The 20746-nt window shown below is 39.4% G+C and overlaps 1 protein-coding gene across 3 annotated transcripts in view; it reads right to left on the bottom strand.

Moving 5' to 3' along the window:
- The window catches only part of MKX (mohawk homeobox), a 69466-nt gene that overhangs the window by 41241 nt on the left and 7479 nt on the right, over positions 1-20746 (bottom strand). For all 3 annotated transcript variants that reach the window (XM_010860043.1, XM_010860042.1, XM_010860044.1), the window contains 2 exons: positions 15685-15838; positions 14918-15253 (listed from right to left, as the gene is read on the bottom strand). In XM_010860043.1, coding sequence (XP_010858345.1) covers positions 14918-15253; positions 15685-15838 — 490 coding nt within the window. The remainder of the gene's footprint in view (positions 1-14917; positions 15254-15684; positions 15839-20746) is intronic.

The following is a 20746-nucleotide window of genomic DNA, read 5'->3' as shown; positions in this document are numbered from 1 at the left end:
ACGACCCCATGGCCTGTAGCCCGCCAGGTTCCTCTGTCCATGGAGTTTCCCAGGCAAGAATACTGGAGTGGGTTGCCATTTCCTTCTCCAGGGGACCTTCCTGACCTAGGGATCGAACCCACGTTTCCTGTGTCTGCTGCATTGCAAGTGGATTCTTTACCTACTGAGGCATCAGGGAAGTCCTTACACAAAGCAGGAAACCTCTGTAAAGAGGGTGCCCGGCATGAAGGCCATAGAGACAGGCAGAGCAGAGACCCTGGCAACTTCTGATCAACGTGGGATCATGGCTGCTGTGAAGAAGGAATAATAAGAAAAAAAGATGTTCTTGGAAAACAAAAATGAGATACTACAATGAGAACTGCAATAGGTTGATTAATAAACTGGAAGTGGTAAAGGTGAAGGTTATGTTAGTGACCGGGAGGAAAAAGCTGAGGAAACTGTTCATAAAATAAAGAAGAAAGATGAAAAATGTGAGAGGAAAAGGAGAGGACTAAGAACACCAGGCCAAGATCATTTCACAGGTGAATTCCTTCAAACCCTCAAGGTACCAGAAAGAGCTAATCCATGCTTCATTTTAACTTTTTGGAGTAGAAAAAGATGAAATACTTTCCAGCTCATTCCACAATATCAGTGTGACTCTAACCTCAAAACTGTTCAAGGAGAGCGTTAGAAAAAGATAAAATTACAAACAAACCTCACTTGAGAATTTTGATATAAAATTACTAAGTAAAATGCTAATAAACTAAATCCAGAAATCTCTTTAAAAGAACAACATATCTTGATGGAACAGAACTTTTCCTAAGAATTCAAGGCCATGTGAACACTAAGAAATTTAAATAGATTAAAGGTGGACAACTAGATGATGCTCTTAAAAAAATGTGGAAAAGCATTTGATAAAAGGAGCAACCTGTTTAGTTACATGGGCAGGGGATTCCTTATCAAATAATCTAGGAATGGAAAGAGAATCCCTTAACATGACAAAGTGATCATATCAGAAGCTTGCTGTGAAAATTATACTTGAAGGTAAAATATAAAGAAAATTCCCTTTAGTGTCTGTCATCACTGCTATTACTCAACACTGTTTTAGAAAACTTGGTCAGTGTGATGCAATACCTGGAAGACGGAAGAAAGGGAAAGCTGGGAGGAAATAAAAACCTGAAACTGTTACTCTCTGAAGGTTATATATGTTTGTGTGTCTTGACAATTCAACTGGATATAAGAAAAATATACAAAATCCAACAGATTTTTAGGATATCTAGTGATGACTATTATAAAATGTAACGGACAAGTCATTCACAATAGAAACAATAAGAGTAACAAAAGATCCTATAATTAACTTAATGAGAAATATGCAGACCCTATGTAAAGGAAAACTACAAAAACGTGTTGAGCGTCATGAAAGATGCTCATAATAAATAGAGAAATAAACCATATGCCTGCGTGGGAAGACCTGACACAATAAAGATATTAAATTCTGTGCTATCCTAATTTCCAATGGGATTTTTTTAAGTAGAACTTGTCAAACGTCTTCCAAAGTCCAACTAGAAAAGTACATTCAATAGTCTAGACGAGAATACTTTGAAAAAAGTGAACATAAAGTAGACACAGCCTGCCAGACGTCAACATGTACAGCAAAGCCACAGTCGTGAAAGCAGTGTGCTACTGACAGAGGAGCAGCTTTTAGGTTTGACGGTATTCAGTACAGTCTAGCGGAGAAGGCGATGGAACCAGACTCCAGTACTCTTGCCCGGAAAATCCCATGGATGGAGGAGCCTGGTGGGCTGCAGTCCATGGGGTCGCTAAGAGTCGGACACGACCGAGCGACTTCACTTTCACTTTTCACTTTCACGCATTGGAGAAGGAATGGCAACCCACTCCAGTGTTCTTGCCTGGAGAATCCCAGGGACAGGGGAGCCTGGTGGGCTGCCGTCTATGGGGTCGCACAGAGTTGGACACAACTGAAGCGATCTAGCAGCAGCAGCAGTACAGTCTAGAAACAGACACACACATAAGGGAAGCACCGCAAATCAGTAAGGAGCAGTGGATGCACTCAGGGTGTCCTGCTAGGACAACTGGCTATTAATGTGGGAAAAAAATCAGATCTTTAGCTCATACCATTTATAAAAACACTTTAGGTAGATTATAAACATAAAAGTGAAAGTGTTAGTCGCTCAGTCCTGACTCTGCAACCCCATAGACTGTAGCCCACCAGGCTCCTCTGTCCAAGAAATTATCCAGGCAAGAATACTGGAGTGGGTTGCCATTCCCCTCTCCAAGGGATCTTCAAACCTGGGTCTCCTGCACTGCAGGCAGATTCTTTACCGACTGAGCCCCCAGGGAAGCCTGATTATGAGCATATAAGTGTACAAATAAAATAATACAAGCAGTAGAAGTAACTGTGGAAGCAAACTTTTATAAAATTAGGAGTCTTCCTAAAACGACACAGATAGAACCCCTGCAGATTTAACAAGGGTCCCTCGCCTACCTCCTGGCCCAGCACCTGGGCAGATGGTCTACCTGTCACCGGTGCGCTGACCCCTGCTGGGCTCCCTAATACTCCTGCGAGATGTTCCCCTTGTTGCTCAGAGCCTAGGTTCTGTTTCTAACAGAGATAATACGGTCTGTATTTAACTATGACTTTCAGTAAACTGTGGGCTCCCTTCTCTCCCTAAAAATGACACAGGATCTCAGATGATCAAGGGTAATAAGGTAATTCCCTGGAGAAGGAAATGGAAACCCACTCCAATATTCTTGCCTGGGAAATCCCATGGACAGAGGAGCCTGGCAGGCTACAGTCCATGGGACCGCAAAGAGGCGGACACGACTGAGAGACTAAACAACAACAACAAAAAGGTACTTATGGATTATCTTGTCATAAGCCCTCATTTTACAGCTAAAGGAACCAAGGCCCTTGGAGCACATTATCAATTTCTAGCAGTTCTGGGTGAATATGGAGAGCCTAATGTCTAAGGCGATGCCATAACTTTCTATGGCTAAATCTACCCGATTTCAGGTCGGGTAAGAAGGGAGGCTGGAGAGAAATTTGGGGCATAGTAAAGTCATTTTCCAAACTACAGATGAAGCAGCAGATATTTCGGAGAAGGCGATGGCACCCCACTCCAGTACTCTTGCCTAGAAAATCCCATGGACGAAGGAGCCTGGTAGGCTGCAGTCCATGGGGTCGCAAAGAGTCAGACATGACTGAGCGACTTCACTTTCACTTTTCACTTTCATGCATTGGAGAAGGAAATGGCAACCCACTCCAGTGTTCTTGTCTGGAGAATCCCAGGGACAGGGGAGCCTGGTGGGCTGCTGTCTTTGGGGTCGCACAGAGTTGGACATGACTGAAGTGACTTAGCAGCAGCAAAATATACATTGAACTGGTCATGCTTCCACTGGGCGTCAACCCGGAGCTTTATACTATCGTTTTAATTAAAGCACCAGAGAGAGTGAGGTCAAACACAGATCATTTACCTTTCTGCTTCTTCTCTGAGTTTCCTATTAGCGTTTCACCAAGTGTGTGTAGGGGGGTGGGGATTAGGAATGGTATTTGGGGGTCAGTAATATGTCATGAAATCATAAAGTTGAGCTTTTTTTATATTTTCCTAATGAGAGAAAAGTTATTCTAACTATAAACTAAAAGTTTTACTGCTTCAATCATAGTAACCATGAAATAGAACTCAAACACCTTTCAAGATAGTTGAGAATGACTATTCCAGATGATTTACGTTTATACTTTTTAAAGCACATTTTAAGAAAAAAAAAAATCCTGGAAGAAAAAAGTACACAGGTTAGATAAATTGGAGGTCCCATGGGTCATGAGTAAATCTGAATTGGTGCCATAATTTCTGAAAAGGTCTAAAGTAAAGGAACCCAGGAGACACAGTAAAAACCACAACAAAACCAATTGCACTACTGACAAAGTTGTGAAAAAAACTCCTTGATCCAGCTGGAGACATTTAGCAGCCCCGGAGAGGAGAAAAGGATGAAAAAATACAGCGAGACGAAATGCAACCAAGACGATTAAGGAAGATGCAAAACAATGATAACATTCGGCCTCGGCTGCAAACCAGGGAAGGCTGGTGGTTCTCAAGCAGCCATTTAGCTCTGTGCTGGGCGAAGACATCACAGCAAAGGCACTTGGCACCAAGCGACTTCTGGTCGGGAGTTTACGTTTAGAAATGTAAGACCCAGTAACATCTAAGGAATTCTTGTTCTTGCCAGACAGCCACCCTCTTGCCCCAAAGCCATGTGACAAATGATCCCGAATACCACTCTGCCTTTTACGCATCTGCTGTCTAAATCAGTGCAGAAACTGGAAGCAGCGACTCTGAATTTTGGCCTCAGCAAGAGGGTACATTTTAGTGTCATAATGACAGTCTTGGCAGAACAGGGTCTTCTTCCTTGCAGTGTCTCTGCCATACTGAGAGCTCTGTCCATCGTAACCTGCATCTGGCTCGAGAGAGGGACCATCAGTTCTCAATTTCAAATGCAGGGGCGATGGTGTGGGAGCTTGAGAGCAACTGTTTCTTGGAAATTCCACTTTATGAATGGTTGTCTCCAACTTTCAGCACTTTAAAAAGGTTTCCTTTTCATCTGCGTTGTTTTTCCATTTTAATTTTATCTCACCAAATGAGTCCTCTCAACATCACTGTTTTAAAATGTTATTCTCTTCATTTAAAAGAAGCTCAATCAAAGGCAGAACTGCTTTATACAATGGTGCTCAAAAAGGAACACAGTCTTTGTGTCAAAGATGTCCATCGTGGTCCCTCTATCCAAGCACTGAGTCAGTGGGCAAGAGGCTGCTCTAACCCCATTGCAGCCCAGGGGTTGTGGAAGATGCCACACAAACTCACAGGGCCATCTGGCCACACAGCAAGGTGCTGCCCAAACCTGGGGCCTGGTGATATCTACACTGCAATTCAGCTTTTCCCACACTCACATAGTGGAGTGTCTTACCTGAGGGAAAGCTGCAGGTGAACCTGACCCCAAAGCACCTTGGTGTTATCTTTGCACTTCAGCGTCCTACTGGCCTGACGGAAAAAAGACTCAACACTGTGAGGAGCCAATGAGTGACGTCACTGCTAAGCTGAGTCCAATCTAACTTCCCAAACCATCTCCAATTGGATTGTTGGTATCTCTCCCATGTTTTTCAGACCACTTTCAGGTAACGAGGCGAGGTCTTTAGGGTAGACCCATGACAGAGGAAGGATACCACTGGTCATTTTCAAAAGCCTCTTTGTTTTCCGAACTGTGTTTAATTCTACTGCTATGACTGCTACATACACACACACATACACACACACACACACACACACAGGTCATTTTCAAAAGCCTCTTTGTTTTCCGAACTGTGTTTAATTCTACTGCTATGACTGCTACACACACACACACACACACACACACACCCCCCCCCCCCAGAGACTTCTGCTCCACAGCAGGGACCACTAGAGATCTTCTACAAACCATTTCTCTTCTCGGAGCAACACAGCATAAACCCTAGGTACCAGATGTCTATTACAGTCTACTATCTACCAACACGTGTGAAGACCTTTCCACTGCAGCCATTAAAACAGACAAGTTTCTGATTGAAGCCCGTGTGCCTAGAGCCTGTGCTCCAGAAAAAAACCCACTGCAAAGAAAAGCCTGTGCACCTCGACGAAGAACAGCCCCCTCTTGCCACAACTCAAGAAAGCCCTCACAGCAACAAAGACCCAATACAGCCAAAAGTAAATAAATAAATTAAAAAAACAAAAAAAGAATCAGGGAAAGGAAGGTAGCAATAAGAGACCTAAGCTATCAAAAAAGATGAGTTTTTTAAAAATGCACAACCATCTATCCTAAATTCTGAAAAGTTCAACACTAAAGACATGATTTTAAAAATAAAATTCAATTAATTGAAATAGCCAAAAGCCATAGACGTACGGTACCAATCATCAGGATCACATTTCCAAGCAACGCGACCACCTGCATACAAAACCTCAGCCATCTCAGTGCTCAGCGTAGAACCCAAAGAGATGTCCTAATCTGCAAATTAAGGGATTGAACTGGAAGACCCTTTAAAGTTCACTGCTGAATTTATAAAAATCCTTGACCATTTTCCTCTTTAGTAAGATGAAAATAAGACAAATTGGGTAACGAAGAAAAGAAAGGTTCATTACACAGCTGCCATTTAAACATGCCATCCTTCATTTAAACTGAAAACCATGAACAATTCAAATGTGAAAAAAATTGAACAAAGTGAACAAAATTATTATTACTTTTCTTCCTCAAAAACCACAATTATAGATAATATAATGTCTAATAGAAAACAAGAACAAAATTTTAAAGTACCCAAATTCTGGGCTAGAAGAAAACACGTATTTATTCTGAGTGAAAATTCTGTTACATCAACAAGACAAATTTTGACATAGAAAAATACCTGTTTAATTTTAGAAACAAAGTCGGGAGGCAGAAGGGAAAAACTAACTGTGACTCACCAAAAAAGAAAGAAAGAAAAAAAAAAAAGAAACCACTTCCATGTTCATTAAACAGAATGTCTTGTTATTTTCACAGACAGTAAAAACTTTTTGACATCCTTCTCAGTCCCCGGCTGGAGAGGTGTCAACAGATCTTATTTGGTCTTGTCAGTGTGTAAAGAGTTTACAAACCTGACTAAATTTAGAATTAGCAGGAGTTAGGCACTTATATTCCTTATACACAGAAGAAGGGGGAAAAAGGTCCTTTTATGCCAGCTTTGAGTTTGGCTTGAGTTTTTATGACTTATTTAGAAGCCCTAGGGAATGAAAAGAGTCTCTTAATGGAAACACTGACACAGTATTAAATGCAGTGACATGAACCAGCACTTCTATGAAACGACACCAGGTGTGACTGACCACTGCAAGTCTGAAATGCACAGAGTGTCAGAAAATCAATTACCATAGACGGAATGCCAGGAGACAGTCCTGCCAAAATACAGGGGATACCCCCACAGAATCAAAAGGTAACGCTGATGAACTTGTTTTTAACAGGAAAATAGGTAAAAATGTATGAGATCTATAGTCTTACATGTGGAGGACACAGAAAATGTAAAATTTCTGCATAGACTTTCTCCAATTTCACCTTAGGATTAAAAACAGTCATTCTTAAAAAGCCAAAGAAGTCATGTCAACCCTGACAGTGAATGGGACAGAAGAGTTTAAATCACTGGATCTAAATCTGCACTGTGTTTCTTAAATCTCACCCACAATGTGACGACCTAGATAAGTAAACAATAGATATCATTACTTAATGAAGTCAAATCCATAAAAGTTCCTTTTCTATTTGCCTGTCTGCTACACTTTTTTATTCTTCAGTGGATTTTTTTAAACTGCTAAACTTTTCCACTTATCATCCTTACATTTTCCTGAAAGTCACTCTTTTAACTTGAAAATTGGTTTCATTTTATACTTTCTAAGTTTTTGTTTCAACTCTCTTAAACATCTCGTAGTTCTAAGCTTCATTCTGTTTAGTTTTTTCCACGAGCTTTAACTTTCTCTGCGTTTGCCTATTTTTAAAATCCATTTAAACATATTTGGGACCATTTTCTTTCCCTTGTCATGTTCACAGACACAGATCAACATGTACATACGTACGTTACAATGTCTTTGGTGATTTAAGAGGCAGACAGATGAAATCATGAAAACACTAACTCATTCACTTAAGAAAAGAGTTCCGGAGCAAATATGTGCGACACACTGTATTAAGTGCTAGGGGGACAATAAAAAGGAATAAAATACTATTTCAGGGCATTTGAGGGCTTTTAATACACACAAATCGGTGAGTATCAGCACAAAAGGAGAGAGACCATACAGCTGCACTCCAGGAAGCCGTCTCTCTACAGTCATACAAATTTGAAAACAATGTTGCCATCATTCTAAGGCTCCACTTGGAGAAAACGTTATCAGATCAGATCAGATCAGTCGCTCAGTCGAGTCTGACTCTTTGCGACCGTATAAAAGGACAAAAAAATAGACAGCTCCAACACAGCCCTAAAAAAGGTGTACATTTTCTCAATGAAGCTGCTATGCATTTTCAATTTGTTTGTAAACCAGGCTGTTGAATGGGGTTGCTAAGTCTTAACATCTGCATATAGACTTTTTCCGGCTCTCACATGATACTATGAAATGAAAATATCTCCTGCCATATCAATAAATGAGAAATGTCACAGACATCAGTAATTTCTGGCCTTCAAATGTGAATGAGGCCTCCCAAAACTGTGATCCAGCGGATGCTGCCAGGCACCACGGTGATTGCTGAGGGGCTGGGGAAATGCAAGAAGTATGGTGAAGAAGGAAACAGGACTGATCCAGATACATGAGGTGCATATATGAAAGCAATGAATTCAGTGAGCCCAGAGGCTTGCATCTTTGCATACATAGTAAGCTCCGTAACTTTATGCCTGATTTTTGATGTTCAGATGGCCTGTTCCCTTTGTTGAAAACTTGTATGTAGTCTGTCGTTCCTCCTGCCTCCTTGGAGCAGTTTTCTCAGAGCTACTGAAATGGACTCGAGTCCTAAACATTCCCAGCAAATAAAACAACTCTACATTCAGGTTGTGACTATGTATTTTTTTAGTCGACAATACCAAATAACAAACAAAGAAAAGTGAATGAAAAACTAACCCCTGAAGGAGCTTATGCCAAACTGCTTATGCCAAAGCTTGTTCTCTTTTTCTATTTTTGTCTGCCACGAATCTCTTAGCCCTTTAATATTACGTGGAACATTTAAGCAGCTTCATTTAAATTTTGCAAGAAGAAAATTTACTTTCAAAAGTCAAGCTAATGTGCTACTTCAGAAATAATCCAAGTGAATGTGTTTTGCCATTGTCATCACTGATAAATATTTAAACATCTACAGTGTTCATAATATCATGCTTAAATTTTTATAATTCTAGCCCAAGCCTCCCCAAAGGTCAGAATTTCTATAAGCCTCATTTCAAAGGTTACTGCTCTGGAATAAGTAATTAGGAAAGACCCCTTTATAAAAAGGTTATCAGAAAGACACTGTTCAAAGGTGTCAGGAGCAAGTTTAGTGTGGAAGCATATAAAAAGCAACAGGAGGAGGAGTTTAGGGAAGACATGGGGATGCTGAGACACAACCCACAGGCTGTGTCTCATCCTGTATGTCCAGAGGAACAGAAAATTCTATCTTTTTAAAAATCAGTCCTGAAATATCTATCTGGAAATTTCACTTCGGTGGAAAACCTCATTTCCAGATGGTATCTGATAGGTGAGGTATTATTGTAGTAAAAGACACAAGACAGAAAAAAAAATTTGGATAACCTTTCAAGTATCCTTTAAATGTCACTAACTGGGCTGGTGACAGAGGGTTTTATTATTCTCTGCTGGAGCACATCAACAGTCATTTGCATGCCAGGAAAAGAATGTCTGGAATCATCCAACAGGGCTGAGCTTAATCTTTCACTAAAAACAAGGAAGTGACAAGCATAAAAAGGGAAATAAAAGAAGATGAAAGTATCCAAAGTCGACTTACTGGTCAACAAAATTCCAGAGAAAATAGCAAGGACACAGAAACCCACACCATCCTTAAGAGTAAAGCCTTCTCTCGCTCCCATGAGGCTTTTTTTAAGCTACCCCCCAAACACCTGAAATTGATGAAACAAATCAAGCGTCGTCACTCAGTGTTCAAAAAGATCTGGCAGGCAGTTCTTTAAATCTTTCCCTCTGCTTCATTTAAGCTATGATTTTTTCGACAAGCAGCCCAGCATAAAACCCAGGACTCTGGAGAGCCTGGAGTGTTTTTGATAAGTGACGTGAATGCCTGAAGGATACCTCGTACGTGTCTCAGAAGTGCACTGTGAAGTCAGTGGTTGAGAACGGAGACTGCCATTTCTCCAAAGAAACGATGCTATATAGATTACAGTTAAATCCCAGGTTAATCCAATGGTTTAGTCAACTCGTGAGCATCCCTATGTTTTACTATGGAAAATACCAGCTTAATTTCTAAAGTACACGAGAATGCAGGAAGAGAGTGAAAAAATAACATCTCCACCACCACCCCCACTCCCCACCTACTGGGGTCATCGTTAGCCAAGAACAAAATTTGGAAATGGCATTTAGCCTTGTGTCCTCACAGATTTACTTTCTGCTGCTTCGTTTGTCTTTCCCCAGTAACCAAAATCCCTAGTTCCCTCATTTTGCAGGCCATTCAAATGGACATTTCCTCCCAAAGACTCTGGTTTACGGAATAAATGATTTATTTCTTCTTTCCATCAAAATCTCCATTGCTTCAGGGATATTCACCTTCATCAAGTGGAGGGAAAGCTAATCTGGTTAATTCACACTAATACAGAAAAGAGTTCTCTCCACCAGTATGTTTTTGCTATACCAGATGTGTATAATTAAGAGGGATTTCAGGCAGTTTAGTAAGATGAAGTGGAAACATTCAGGCTTTAGGGAGCAGAGTAAATTTATGAATTACATACTGGGGAGGTACTGGGGCTCAGAGAGTAATCATTAGCATGTACTAGCCATTTATAAGCTGATCACTTGTGAACTGTGAAAAGGAATAGCAGGATAGGAACCTGTCTGCATGCCAGCAACAGAGCAGGGAGGTTCACACATTTTATTTCAAGAAGTGCCTGTCCTTCCCCTCATCAAGCATACTTCTTAGAAGTGACTCCTCTCTTCTTCACTGAAGAAGAAGATTTAACAGGCTTGGTTTGGAGGGTAAATTAAACTCGAATCCAAGTTAGGAAAGGCTCTATGGAAGATGCCCTCTGGAAGATGCTACAGATGTTCATAGATGGTTCCATTTTGAGAAACTCAACTACTGAGTCAAGAGGAATGGAGGTGGGCATGAAGCTACAGCCCTTATCCTGATGTCTCTGAGAGCAGACCCATCTAAGGACTAGAGACCTGGAGGACAGTTTGCAATGGGAAGTTACTCCACCCAATATCTGAAAATTACCATTGGAATGGCAACCTGCTCCAGTATCCTTGCCTGGAGAATTCCATGGACAGAGGAGCCTGGTTACAGTCCATGGGGTTACAAAGAATTGGACACGACTGAGTGCCTAACCGGAGAAGGCAATGGCAACCCACTCCAGTACTCTTGCCTGGCAAATCCCATGGAGGAGGAGCCTGGTAAGCTGCAGTCCATGGGGTCCCTAGGAGTCGGACACGACTGAGCGACTTCACTTTCACTTTTCACTTTCATGCACTGGAGGAGGAAATGGCAACCCAGGGAAGGGGATGCCTGGTGGGCTGCCGTCTCTGGGGTCGCAGAGAGTCAGACACGACTGAAGCGACTTAGCAGCAGCAGCAGCAGAGTGACTAACACTTAACCTAACATGATGAAGAGGACTGTAATTTTAATTTAGATGATTTCATTGAACAGATGAGACCGAATGACTAGATTTTCTTGCATATTACTTAATTCTATTTAGAAGGAATAACCTTAATAATTCTGGTCAATTCTATGTTATGATTGCTGCTATCAGAATACATGTATATGTGTGTGTGTGAGAGAGAGAGAGAGAGAGAGAGCGCTCAGTCATGTCTGACTCTTTGCGGCCCCATGAACTGTACTGCCCACCAGGTTCCTCTGTCCATGGAATTTTCCAGGCAAGAATACTGGAGTGGGTTGCCACTTTTTTCTCCAGGGGACGTTTCCAACCCAGGGATCGAACCCGCATGTCTTTTGTCTTCTGCATTGGCAGGCAGGTTCTTTACCAGCAGAGCTACCAGGGAACCCGTCAGAATACTTATTGATAGCCTGCTATGCCCTTGAAAAAATATCTTTTCTTTCTACATGATGTGATAGATTGCAGATTACAGAGAAATATTTAATATCTACATAAAACTTAAATGTTTGTATCTACTTGGATGGTGTCTAGTAATATCTTCAATTAGGATTACTGCTTTATGATCTCCCAGACTTCTCCCTCCTAGAATTTAACAAGGGAAATGAAATTCAGTGATTACCCTTCCAAAAACCAACTCTTTCTTTCACTTGGCTTTTTGCCTCCGTATATTTAATGAAATGCATCATGAGATTGCAGCTGTCTTACAAAAATGGGTGGAAGAAATGGATACAATTTCTAAGCACAGATAAACCAATAAATTGTATTTAAAGGTGATCGATCTCTTAGCAGTCTTAGAAATTTGCTGTTAAGGTGAGGAAAAAAGATATAATCAGAAAGAACTGAAGAAATTCGGAACAAGCCTGTGTGCCAGGGAAAACCAAAGCAGTTTCTCAGAAAGTATTTATTGAAATTCCCTGTTCTACTACTCATGCGTGACTGCTAACCCAGCGACAACTGCAGCAACATTGTCAGTTTTCACAGAAGACAGTCATTTGGTGTTTTGGTCTGAAATTTAGTAGACCAGTCTTAGACCAACAGCTCTTGCTTCATTTTCCATCCACAAACTCTACAATTTTATTCTGTTCTTTTAAAGCTTATACACATGCAAGAGAAACCAGAAGCTTACGTGTCTAGGCTGTGATCTCATTGCTTGCATAACTAAAAGATAGGTTTTTATTTAAAAATAGAATTTGGCAAATGAATAGTCCATAACCCGAACCAAGTGCATCTGGAATGCTTTAATAAAAATAAATGGCCAGGCTATTTCACTTTGAAAAGCATCGCCTGTACAGGATGTTAGTCCCTCTCTGATTTTAAATTTTGTCACTTTTGAAAAGAGCTTGCATTTTCAGAAGACCCACACACGCTGGGGAAATTTCACAGGCACATGACCTTATTTTTACTGGGCAACATAAATTTATGAGAAAAAGAAAAAAAATTTTTAAAGAACAGATCTCAATTACCCCACCTCATTCAACTGTAATTTTTATTGTTTTTATCTTTCTTGTCTTGTCCATACATACTTGTCATATTCAGGGCATCCTCAATTAAAAATTTTCCACTTAACAGTAGATGATTATCAATATTTCCCACATTGTTTCATAGTCAGTATCAGTACCACAAATAAAAATTTTGACTTTATGCTGTCTTCATCTGGTTTGAGGTTAGGAAAACATTTACATTTTTAAAAATTGAGATACTTCCCATGTTTTTATATGTTCCAGAAACATATACAAAGCATAGGAATTAATTATTTCTTTAAAGTTTGAAAAAGAAATCCAATGGCTTTATCAAGCATTTGGGAACTGAGTTTACTAAAAACCATAATTTTTCCTGCATTAGCAGTCATTTAAAAGTTTTCTTACTATGAATTAACAGTTTGTGTGGATAATAGCAATTCACTTCATCCATACATTTGCATACACCTATACTGTCAAGCGATTGTGTATAGTACTTTATAATAATTTTTAAAAATATTATTTTAATCAAAAATATGTTGATTGCTATATCCTCTTTCTCACTTCCAACTTTAATTTGAGTTAATTTTTGCTTATTTCTTTTACTACTGACTTCGAAGAGCCAACTCTTGATTTATTTATCTGTTTTTCAGTCTTTATTTTACCATTTTTTGTTTTCTGTTTATTCCTTTTTCAATTATCTGTACTTGAATGACATGATTTTTTTTTCCTTTTTCTGAAAATAAACATTCTGAATTACAAGTTCTGGTCTGGCCACATCAGTTAGGTATTAACAGATAGTTTGAACTTTTTTGTTTTTGGCTAAATTATCTTTTATTGTATGTTTTACTTCTTTCTAGACACAATTATTACTTACAAGCCTATGTATTTCTGAGTGTCTGGAGATGTTTTAATCGTCAGAGTTGGAAATACAAACAGAAAATGAGATTAAGTCATTAAAAATGTATTGCGACATCTTCTGAATCCTCATAGTGTATCTTGTACATATTTGTAGACACTTGAAAATCAGATGACTAAATAACCTTAAGGATATATTCAGCAGACCAACTTTAAATGTCTTTATAAAGCTCTATTGTTTATATATCAAGGTTCTTGATATTATAATGACTAAGGGTAGTAGTACATGCATAGTATTTAGCATAGAACCTAGTATATCAAAAATATTCAATTAGTGACTGGTGACAACATGTGTAATAATAACAGTAACAGCAGTCTAGCAGTAATTACATTCCTCGGACCTCTGGTGCAGGCTCAGCTGCACTGCTGATCTATAGAAGAGTCACTAGCAGTCTGTTCTTCGTCTGGGCTTTCTTATCTGTGACATAATACGGCTGAACTCCATGCTTCCTGAAGTTAATTCACGGGGTAACATTTCTAAATCTCACTGCCTGGCATTTTCAGGACATGGACTCTACCCGTACCAGATGTAGGACACACACAATCCTTTGTCCTGAAGCAAACTTGCTCAAACACTCTTTACATGCAAAGCTTTGGGGGAATTGAAGTCAAGACAGAAAATTTTACCAAGCTTGCCACTCCATCTGAAAGCTGAGGACAGGTAGAAATTGATTCATTTTTTCTGAACTAAAAGTAAAGATTTCAAAGCTATTTATCAGCCCTACTTGTGCTTTTCAGAAATAAAAGTAAGATTTCCAAAGCAATTTAAGCCACTTTTCCTTCACAAACATCTCGCCACCCATGCTAGTTTATATTCATTTTCCATCAATATAAGCAATCAAAGAATTTAAGAGAAAAGATAGAATACAAAATATTTGCATGGCTAATTATGATCTGGGACATTCCTCCATTATAATTTATTCTTAAAGCCAACATTTATCTCCTCTAAGTAGGTTTATTGCTAAGATTGAAGATCTTCATTGAGGATGAAAACTTCCCTGTAGACCATCATCTGCTAACAAGCGTATCTGCTAATGAAGAACAAAATGAAAGGTTTCAAATCGAATTATGGGCCACATGTGCAAATCTGATGCGCAGGCTATAAAAATTCTGTCTTGACATCTGTAGAAAGAAGGCCCTCTGCTGCAGCCTTCATTCTGTTTAAACAAGGTTATCACGAAAAGCACAGACTTACCTGTGCGGTAGACAAAGTTGCCTTCCGTTTCTGACGACGAGGGAGATACCAACTCCTCCTCAAACTCATTGGAACTAAAAGATCCCGAATGGTTTCTTTGCCTTGTCTTTCCCATCATGGCCGCATTTGTGACCATGACGTGTCTCAAAGAGTCGTTAAGGTAACGATTCAACAAGCTGCTCTTGTATTTGGGGGGCGATACGTAGTCCTCACTGGCTCGTGACTCTGGCCGTACTCCAGCCTTTATGACTGAGCTCTCACTTTTAATTACGGGATGGTGAACTGGATTATTATAACCTCCATCATTCATGTGGTTTCGTGGAGGGTTTTCTCCATCTAAAAAGGAAAATACCACTAGGTAGTTCTTACATGTACTTTTCCCCAGACACCCAATTGTTATATTTAATGATTTAAAATATACATATAAGAAGAATATTTAAAGTGTGTAAAGTTATCTTTGATATTTAAGATTAATTTTTAGGCAAAGAAAAGCAGGAATCTAAGTAATTTCTCCCTTTGGTATTTTAATGTTAATAAACTTCACAGAAAATATTATTCTGACACATGATAAATCTATGAACAAGAGGAAACAGCCGTAATCTGGTTGGTCATTTATAGTATTATAAAAGTCAAGTTATCCTGTGCAATAAAAAAGAACCATTATGACAGCATTATGTTTTGTGGGATCAACCTTAGAAATAGGAATTGAGGTGAATGACTCCTTACAGAGGCAGAGTAAAGAAAGCAAGATAAAAATATTAACAAACCTTCAGAACAGGAGTCATCACTGCTCACACTGAGCCGCTCAGCATTCCCTTGAACATACTTGTTGTATAACTTTATTCTTAAGGCCCAGCTTAAATCTGGCTGTCGAACAGTATTCTTAAGCCGACGTCTTGCATTAGCAAACCAATTTGACACCTAAAAAGGTTTTATTTCTCAGTTAACACAACATAAAAAATTATCCATCATACAGTTACTTTCCCAGAAAGGACCTAAGCCTCTCTCATAATCTCTGATTATTACATATTCTCAGACATAACAGTACTGGAATTCATATCTGTTCATTCATTCATTCATTCAACAAATGTGCTAAGCCCTTACTGTACAGACTGAGCACTAGCTATATCCTAGGAATAAAAAAATATTAAAGGACTTTGCCCTAAAATTTTGAGGCTAGTAAGAGAGGTAGGAGAATACACAGATAACTCTAAAATCTATTCACCATTGCCAAGACATGGAAGCAACTTAAATGTCCATCAACAGAGAAATGGATAAGGAAGATATGGTACATATACACAATGGAATATTACTCAGCCATAAAAAAGAAAAAATGCCATTTGCAACCACATGGATGGACCCAGAGATAATCAACCTAAGTGAAGAAAGTCAGAAAAAGAAAGACAAATACCATATGATATCACTTATATGTGGAACCCAGAAAATGACACAAGTGAACCAATGAAATAAAAACAGGATCAAGGAATATATATGTTTATGTCTATAACAGAATACATATATATCTATAATATATAAATAGAACACATATATATGTCTGTAACGGAATCACTTTGGTGTACAGCAGTAATTAATACATTGTAAATCAACTATAATTCAAAAAAATAATTCTAATATAGAAAAGAAAGTGATAAAGGGCTTAAGATGCATTAAAATAAAATGTTACAGCAGTGAAACAGAAGGAGGGGTTACTTTCATGTGACTCAAGAGTTCATGAAGCTAGACTTTGAAGGAATATGTCAGGGATAATGGGGGGGAAGTGTGTTTCCAGTACAGACTTGGAACAATAGAAATCAAATTACAGAGACATGATGGGAGGTAAATAAGAGGGAAGAATTAGAGATGCCCTTGAGTTATCAAACTTATGTAAGAAGAGAAGACAATGCCATTCTGAGGAAGAAAGAATTGTTTGAGGGTGAAATGATGGGTTTGGTCTGGGAACATTTAGTTTGAGGTACCAGAAGAGCATACAGGTGAAATGTGCCAGTGAGAAAATAAAAAGGCCATCTGAGATTCAAGGGCAAGGAAGATCAGATCTGGGTCAAATGCACAGAAGTGAGAGCTGAGGTTGTGACAGTAGGTAGAATGAAAAGAGAGTCAAGGAACAAACCCTGGAAACCTCTAGCAATTAAGGAGGTAGCAACTGGCAAAGCAGAGATAGAGCAATCAGACAAGTAGAGAGAGAAAAAGCCAAATGACACCCAGCTTTAAGCTAAAAATTAAGTGCTTCTAAATAGGTGATGGCAAAGAAATGAATACTGCAAAACACAGTTAGTCCTGTTGTTTTTGTTTAAGGTGCTGCTGGATTTCTGGAGGGCTTCCCTGGTGGCTCAGATGGTAAAGAATCTGCCTGCAATGCAGGAGACCTGGGTTCGATCCCTGGGTCGGAAAGATCCCCTGAGAAGGGAATGGTTACCCACTCCAGTATTCTTGCCTGGAAAATCCCTTGGATAGAGGAGCCTGGCAGACAACAGTCCATGGGGTCGCAAAGAGCTGGACACAATTTTACAAAGAGCTGGACATAATTTCTAGAGGCTAAAATGACACTTGATATTTCTTTTTAAATATCATGTTCTTATCCAAATATACAGATATTAAAAACCTGAAAGGCCAATATTTGCCTTTAAAAGGATGAAATGTGGGAAGAAGATTATGTCTTTCTGTCAATTTTTTCTATAACATGATCCCACAGTATATTAATGGTTTGTGTGGTGATACTTGCTCTGGAATTTCTTTTTTTTTAACATTTAGTCTATAAATACACTCTTTTTTTTTTGCACATTACTCAAGCCTTAATTATTGAATGAACCTGTGGTGAATCCTACTTAAAAAAAAAATCTATAACTCATTTTTCTTTTTCCCCCCATGGGTAAAATAGGGTAGTCTATCCCAGTGTGTATACACACAAACCATATCATACATAATATATATATTCAATTCATATATAATATACATATGTTCAATGTTAACCTGTCTTTGTATCTTAAGCAATGATGATTGTCCTCAAATTTATGAGCAGTGGTATAATACCTCACCATGGCATTTCAGAAGCCTTAGACTCCACCGACCACTCTTCCTGCCAAACTGTGCTATTATTACTATGGTTTTAGCCCGACTTCAAATTCTCCATCTCCTCCAACCTCTACAAACAGAAAACTTCTGGGGCTATTCATTCAACAAATACACACTGAGAAGGTCCTGTATGCCACGGTGTTAAGTGCTAGGAATGAATAACCTTTGTCCCCTACACACACAGAAGGAAGTGAAGAGACTGATCGTGACACACGGGGGAACCTGCACGATGGAGGCATGAAATGCCTGGCCAATGTTTTCTCAAACCTCTCTCTGTTCTCCAGGTCATGGCCAAAATGTTCATCCATGTCCTCGTCAGTACTAACATTTAGAACATTATTTTTTGAACTTCCTTAACTTTCCTTCTGCCCACGTGAATGGATCTTAACAACCGCCATCAAATTCAAGTGATGATGCACTGTTAGGATTTAATTACTTAACATCTTCAAATCCTCATTCATGTCCTGTCATCCTCCAACTGTGGTGTAACAGAAAGAGCCGGGTTTCCTCTTTTGACTTTGCCAAAAACAGGCTGTGTGAGTTTAGATAAGTCATTCAACTTTTCAGAATTACATGGTTCCTGACATCCTTGCCAGCTCTGAAAATTAAAATCTGCGACTTACTGTCCACACTCTCCTACACAAGTATTAATCCATCTCCTTTATGGTTGGTACCAACCTACCTTCTGCCCTTGACCAACACTTCTTCAGCAATCACGGATGGGTGCTTAATGTCCTTCTCTGCTCCTCTCACACATAGGACAGCCTGCAACTTCCCCCATGCCATGTCACTTATGCTTAAAAGAATCCAACTCCAGAAATTTTTTGTTACTTTCTCTACTAAACACCATATAATTCAGAGGCTAATCTTAAATCTTAACTGACTTTAACTCTTAATACAACCAACACATTGTACCACATACTGTAAAATCCAATTCTTATGAAACTCTTCATATTTTTATTAAAATGCAGTGGACTTCTTATTTTAAAAAATCAACACACTTACAATTCTAACATATAAAAATAGGAACCTTTAAATGTCATGGTGGGATTGACCAGCTTTTCATATATAGGAGTCACATTTTTCTTTATGTTTTACATATTCATAGTTCCTACCAAAGTATATTAATCATACACCAGGAGATTTTCCATAAAGGTTTGCTGGTGTCTAACAGGTTCTTTCTAAACTGATTTCAGAAGTCTGACTGGCACCCAATCTACTAACACATTTACTCTGCCAATGTTTTATTATCAGAAATTTATAGTACAGCCTTAATGGCTGTATATAGTCAGGGGTGTTTAATATCTTCCTGTGTTAAGTTATGCAAACAGCAGATGATAGGTGGTGAACAAATCTACGTAAGTATCATTTCACAAGGTTTTTCCCAATTAATTGATGCAAAGGCCCTCTGTTTCACTGAAGGTAAAAACACCAGTTCAAATTTGCCACCTTTAACTTTCTATGGATTCCTTCAGGTTATCATTTAAATTCTCTTGAAATTCTATTTTACATGCAACAAGCCTCCTTACCAAGGACAGGTGCTGCAATAGCATTTTAATGTCAAATTCAGAGCTTTAAAAAACACTGTATTTTATAAGGAAAGCTTACAGAACCAAATATCTAGAAGCTGGAAGAAAAACTAAATCATTTTTATTCTACTCTAACTGAAGTGTTTACATTCATATTGGTAGAGCAATCATTATGGTAAACCCACAGGGATATTCTGGTATCTGTCTACCTTTGAATGCACAGAATTAACTTATACTCAGATGGCACCCCACTCCAGTACTCTGGCCTGGAAAATCCCATGGACGGACAAGCCTGGTGGGCTACAGTCCATGGGGTCGCTAAGAGTCAGATACAACTGAGCGACTTCCCTTTCACTTTTCACTTTCATGCATTGGAGAAGGAAATGGCAACCCACTCCAGTGTTCTTGCCTGGAGAATCCCAGGGACGGAGGAGGCTGGTGGGCTGCCGTCTATGGGCATAGAGTCCGACACGACTGAAGTGACTTAGCAGCAGCAGCAGCAGTAGCAGCAGTCACTCTACTGAAATACTGAACACCTCATTTTTACATCATGTAGTTAGTTCTCAGTTCAGTCACTCAGTCGTGTCTGACTTTGCAACCCCATAAATTGAAGCATGCCAGGCCTCCCTGTCCATCACCAACTCCTGGAGTTCACCCAAACTCATGTCCATCAAGTCGGTGATGCCATCCAGCCACCTCATCCTCTGTCATCCCCTTCTCCTCCTGCCCCCAATCCCTCCCTGCATCAATCTTTTCCAATGAGTCAACTCTTCGCATGAGGCGGCCAAAATATCGGAGTTTCAGCTTTAGCGTCAGTCCTTCCAAAGAACACCCAGGACTGATCTCCTTTAGAATGGACTGGTTGGATCTCCTTGCAATCCAAGGGACTCTCAAGAGTCTTCTCCAACACCACAGTTCAAAAGCAGCAATTCTTCGGTGCTCAGCCTTCTTCACAGTCCAACTTTCACATCCATACATGACCACTGGAAAAACCATAGCCTTGACTAGACGGACCTTTGTTGGCAAAGTAATGTCTCTGCTTTTGAATATGCTATCTAGGTTGGTCATAACTTTCCTTCCAAGAGTAATTGTCTTTTAATTTCATGGCTGCAATTACCATCTGCAGTGATTTTGGAGCCCCGAAAAAAAAAGTCTGACACTGTTTCCACTGTTTCCCATCTATTTCCCATGAAGTGATGGGACCAGATGC

Source organism: Bison bison, unplaced genomic scaffold (assembly GCF_000754665.1).
Source record: "Bison bison bison isolate TAMUID 2011002044 unplaced genomic scaffold, Bison_UMD1.0 scf7180017864461, whole genome shotgun sequence".
Taxonomy (NCBI): Eukaryota; Metazoa; Chordata; class Mammalia; order Artiodactyla; family Bovidae; genus Bison; species Bison bison.
The sequence above is the reverse complement of the archived record's forward strand: the minus strand, read 5'-3'. Positions and strand labels throughout refer to the sequence as shown.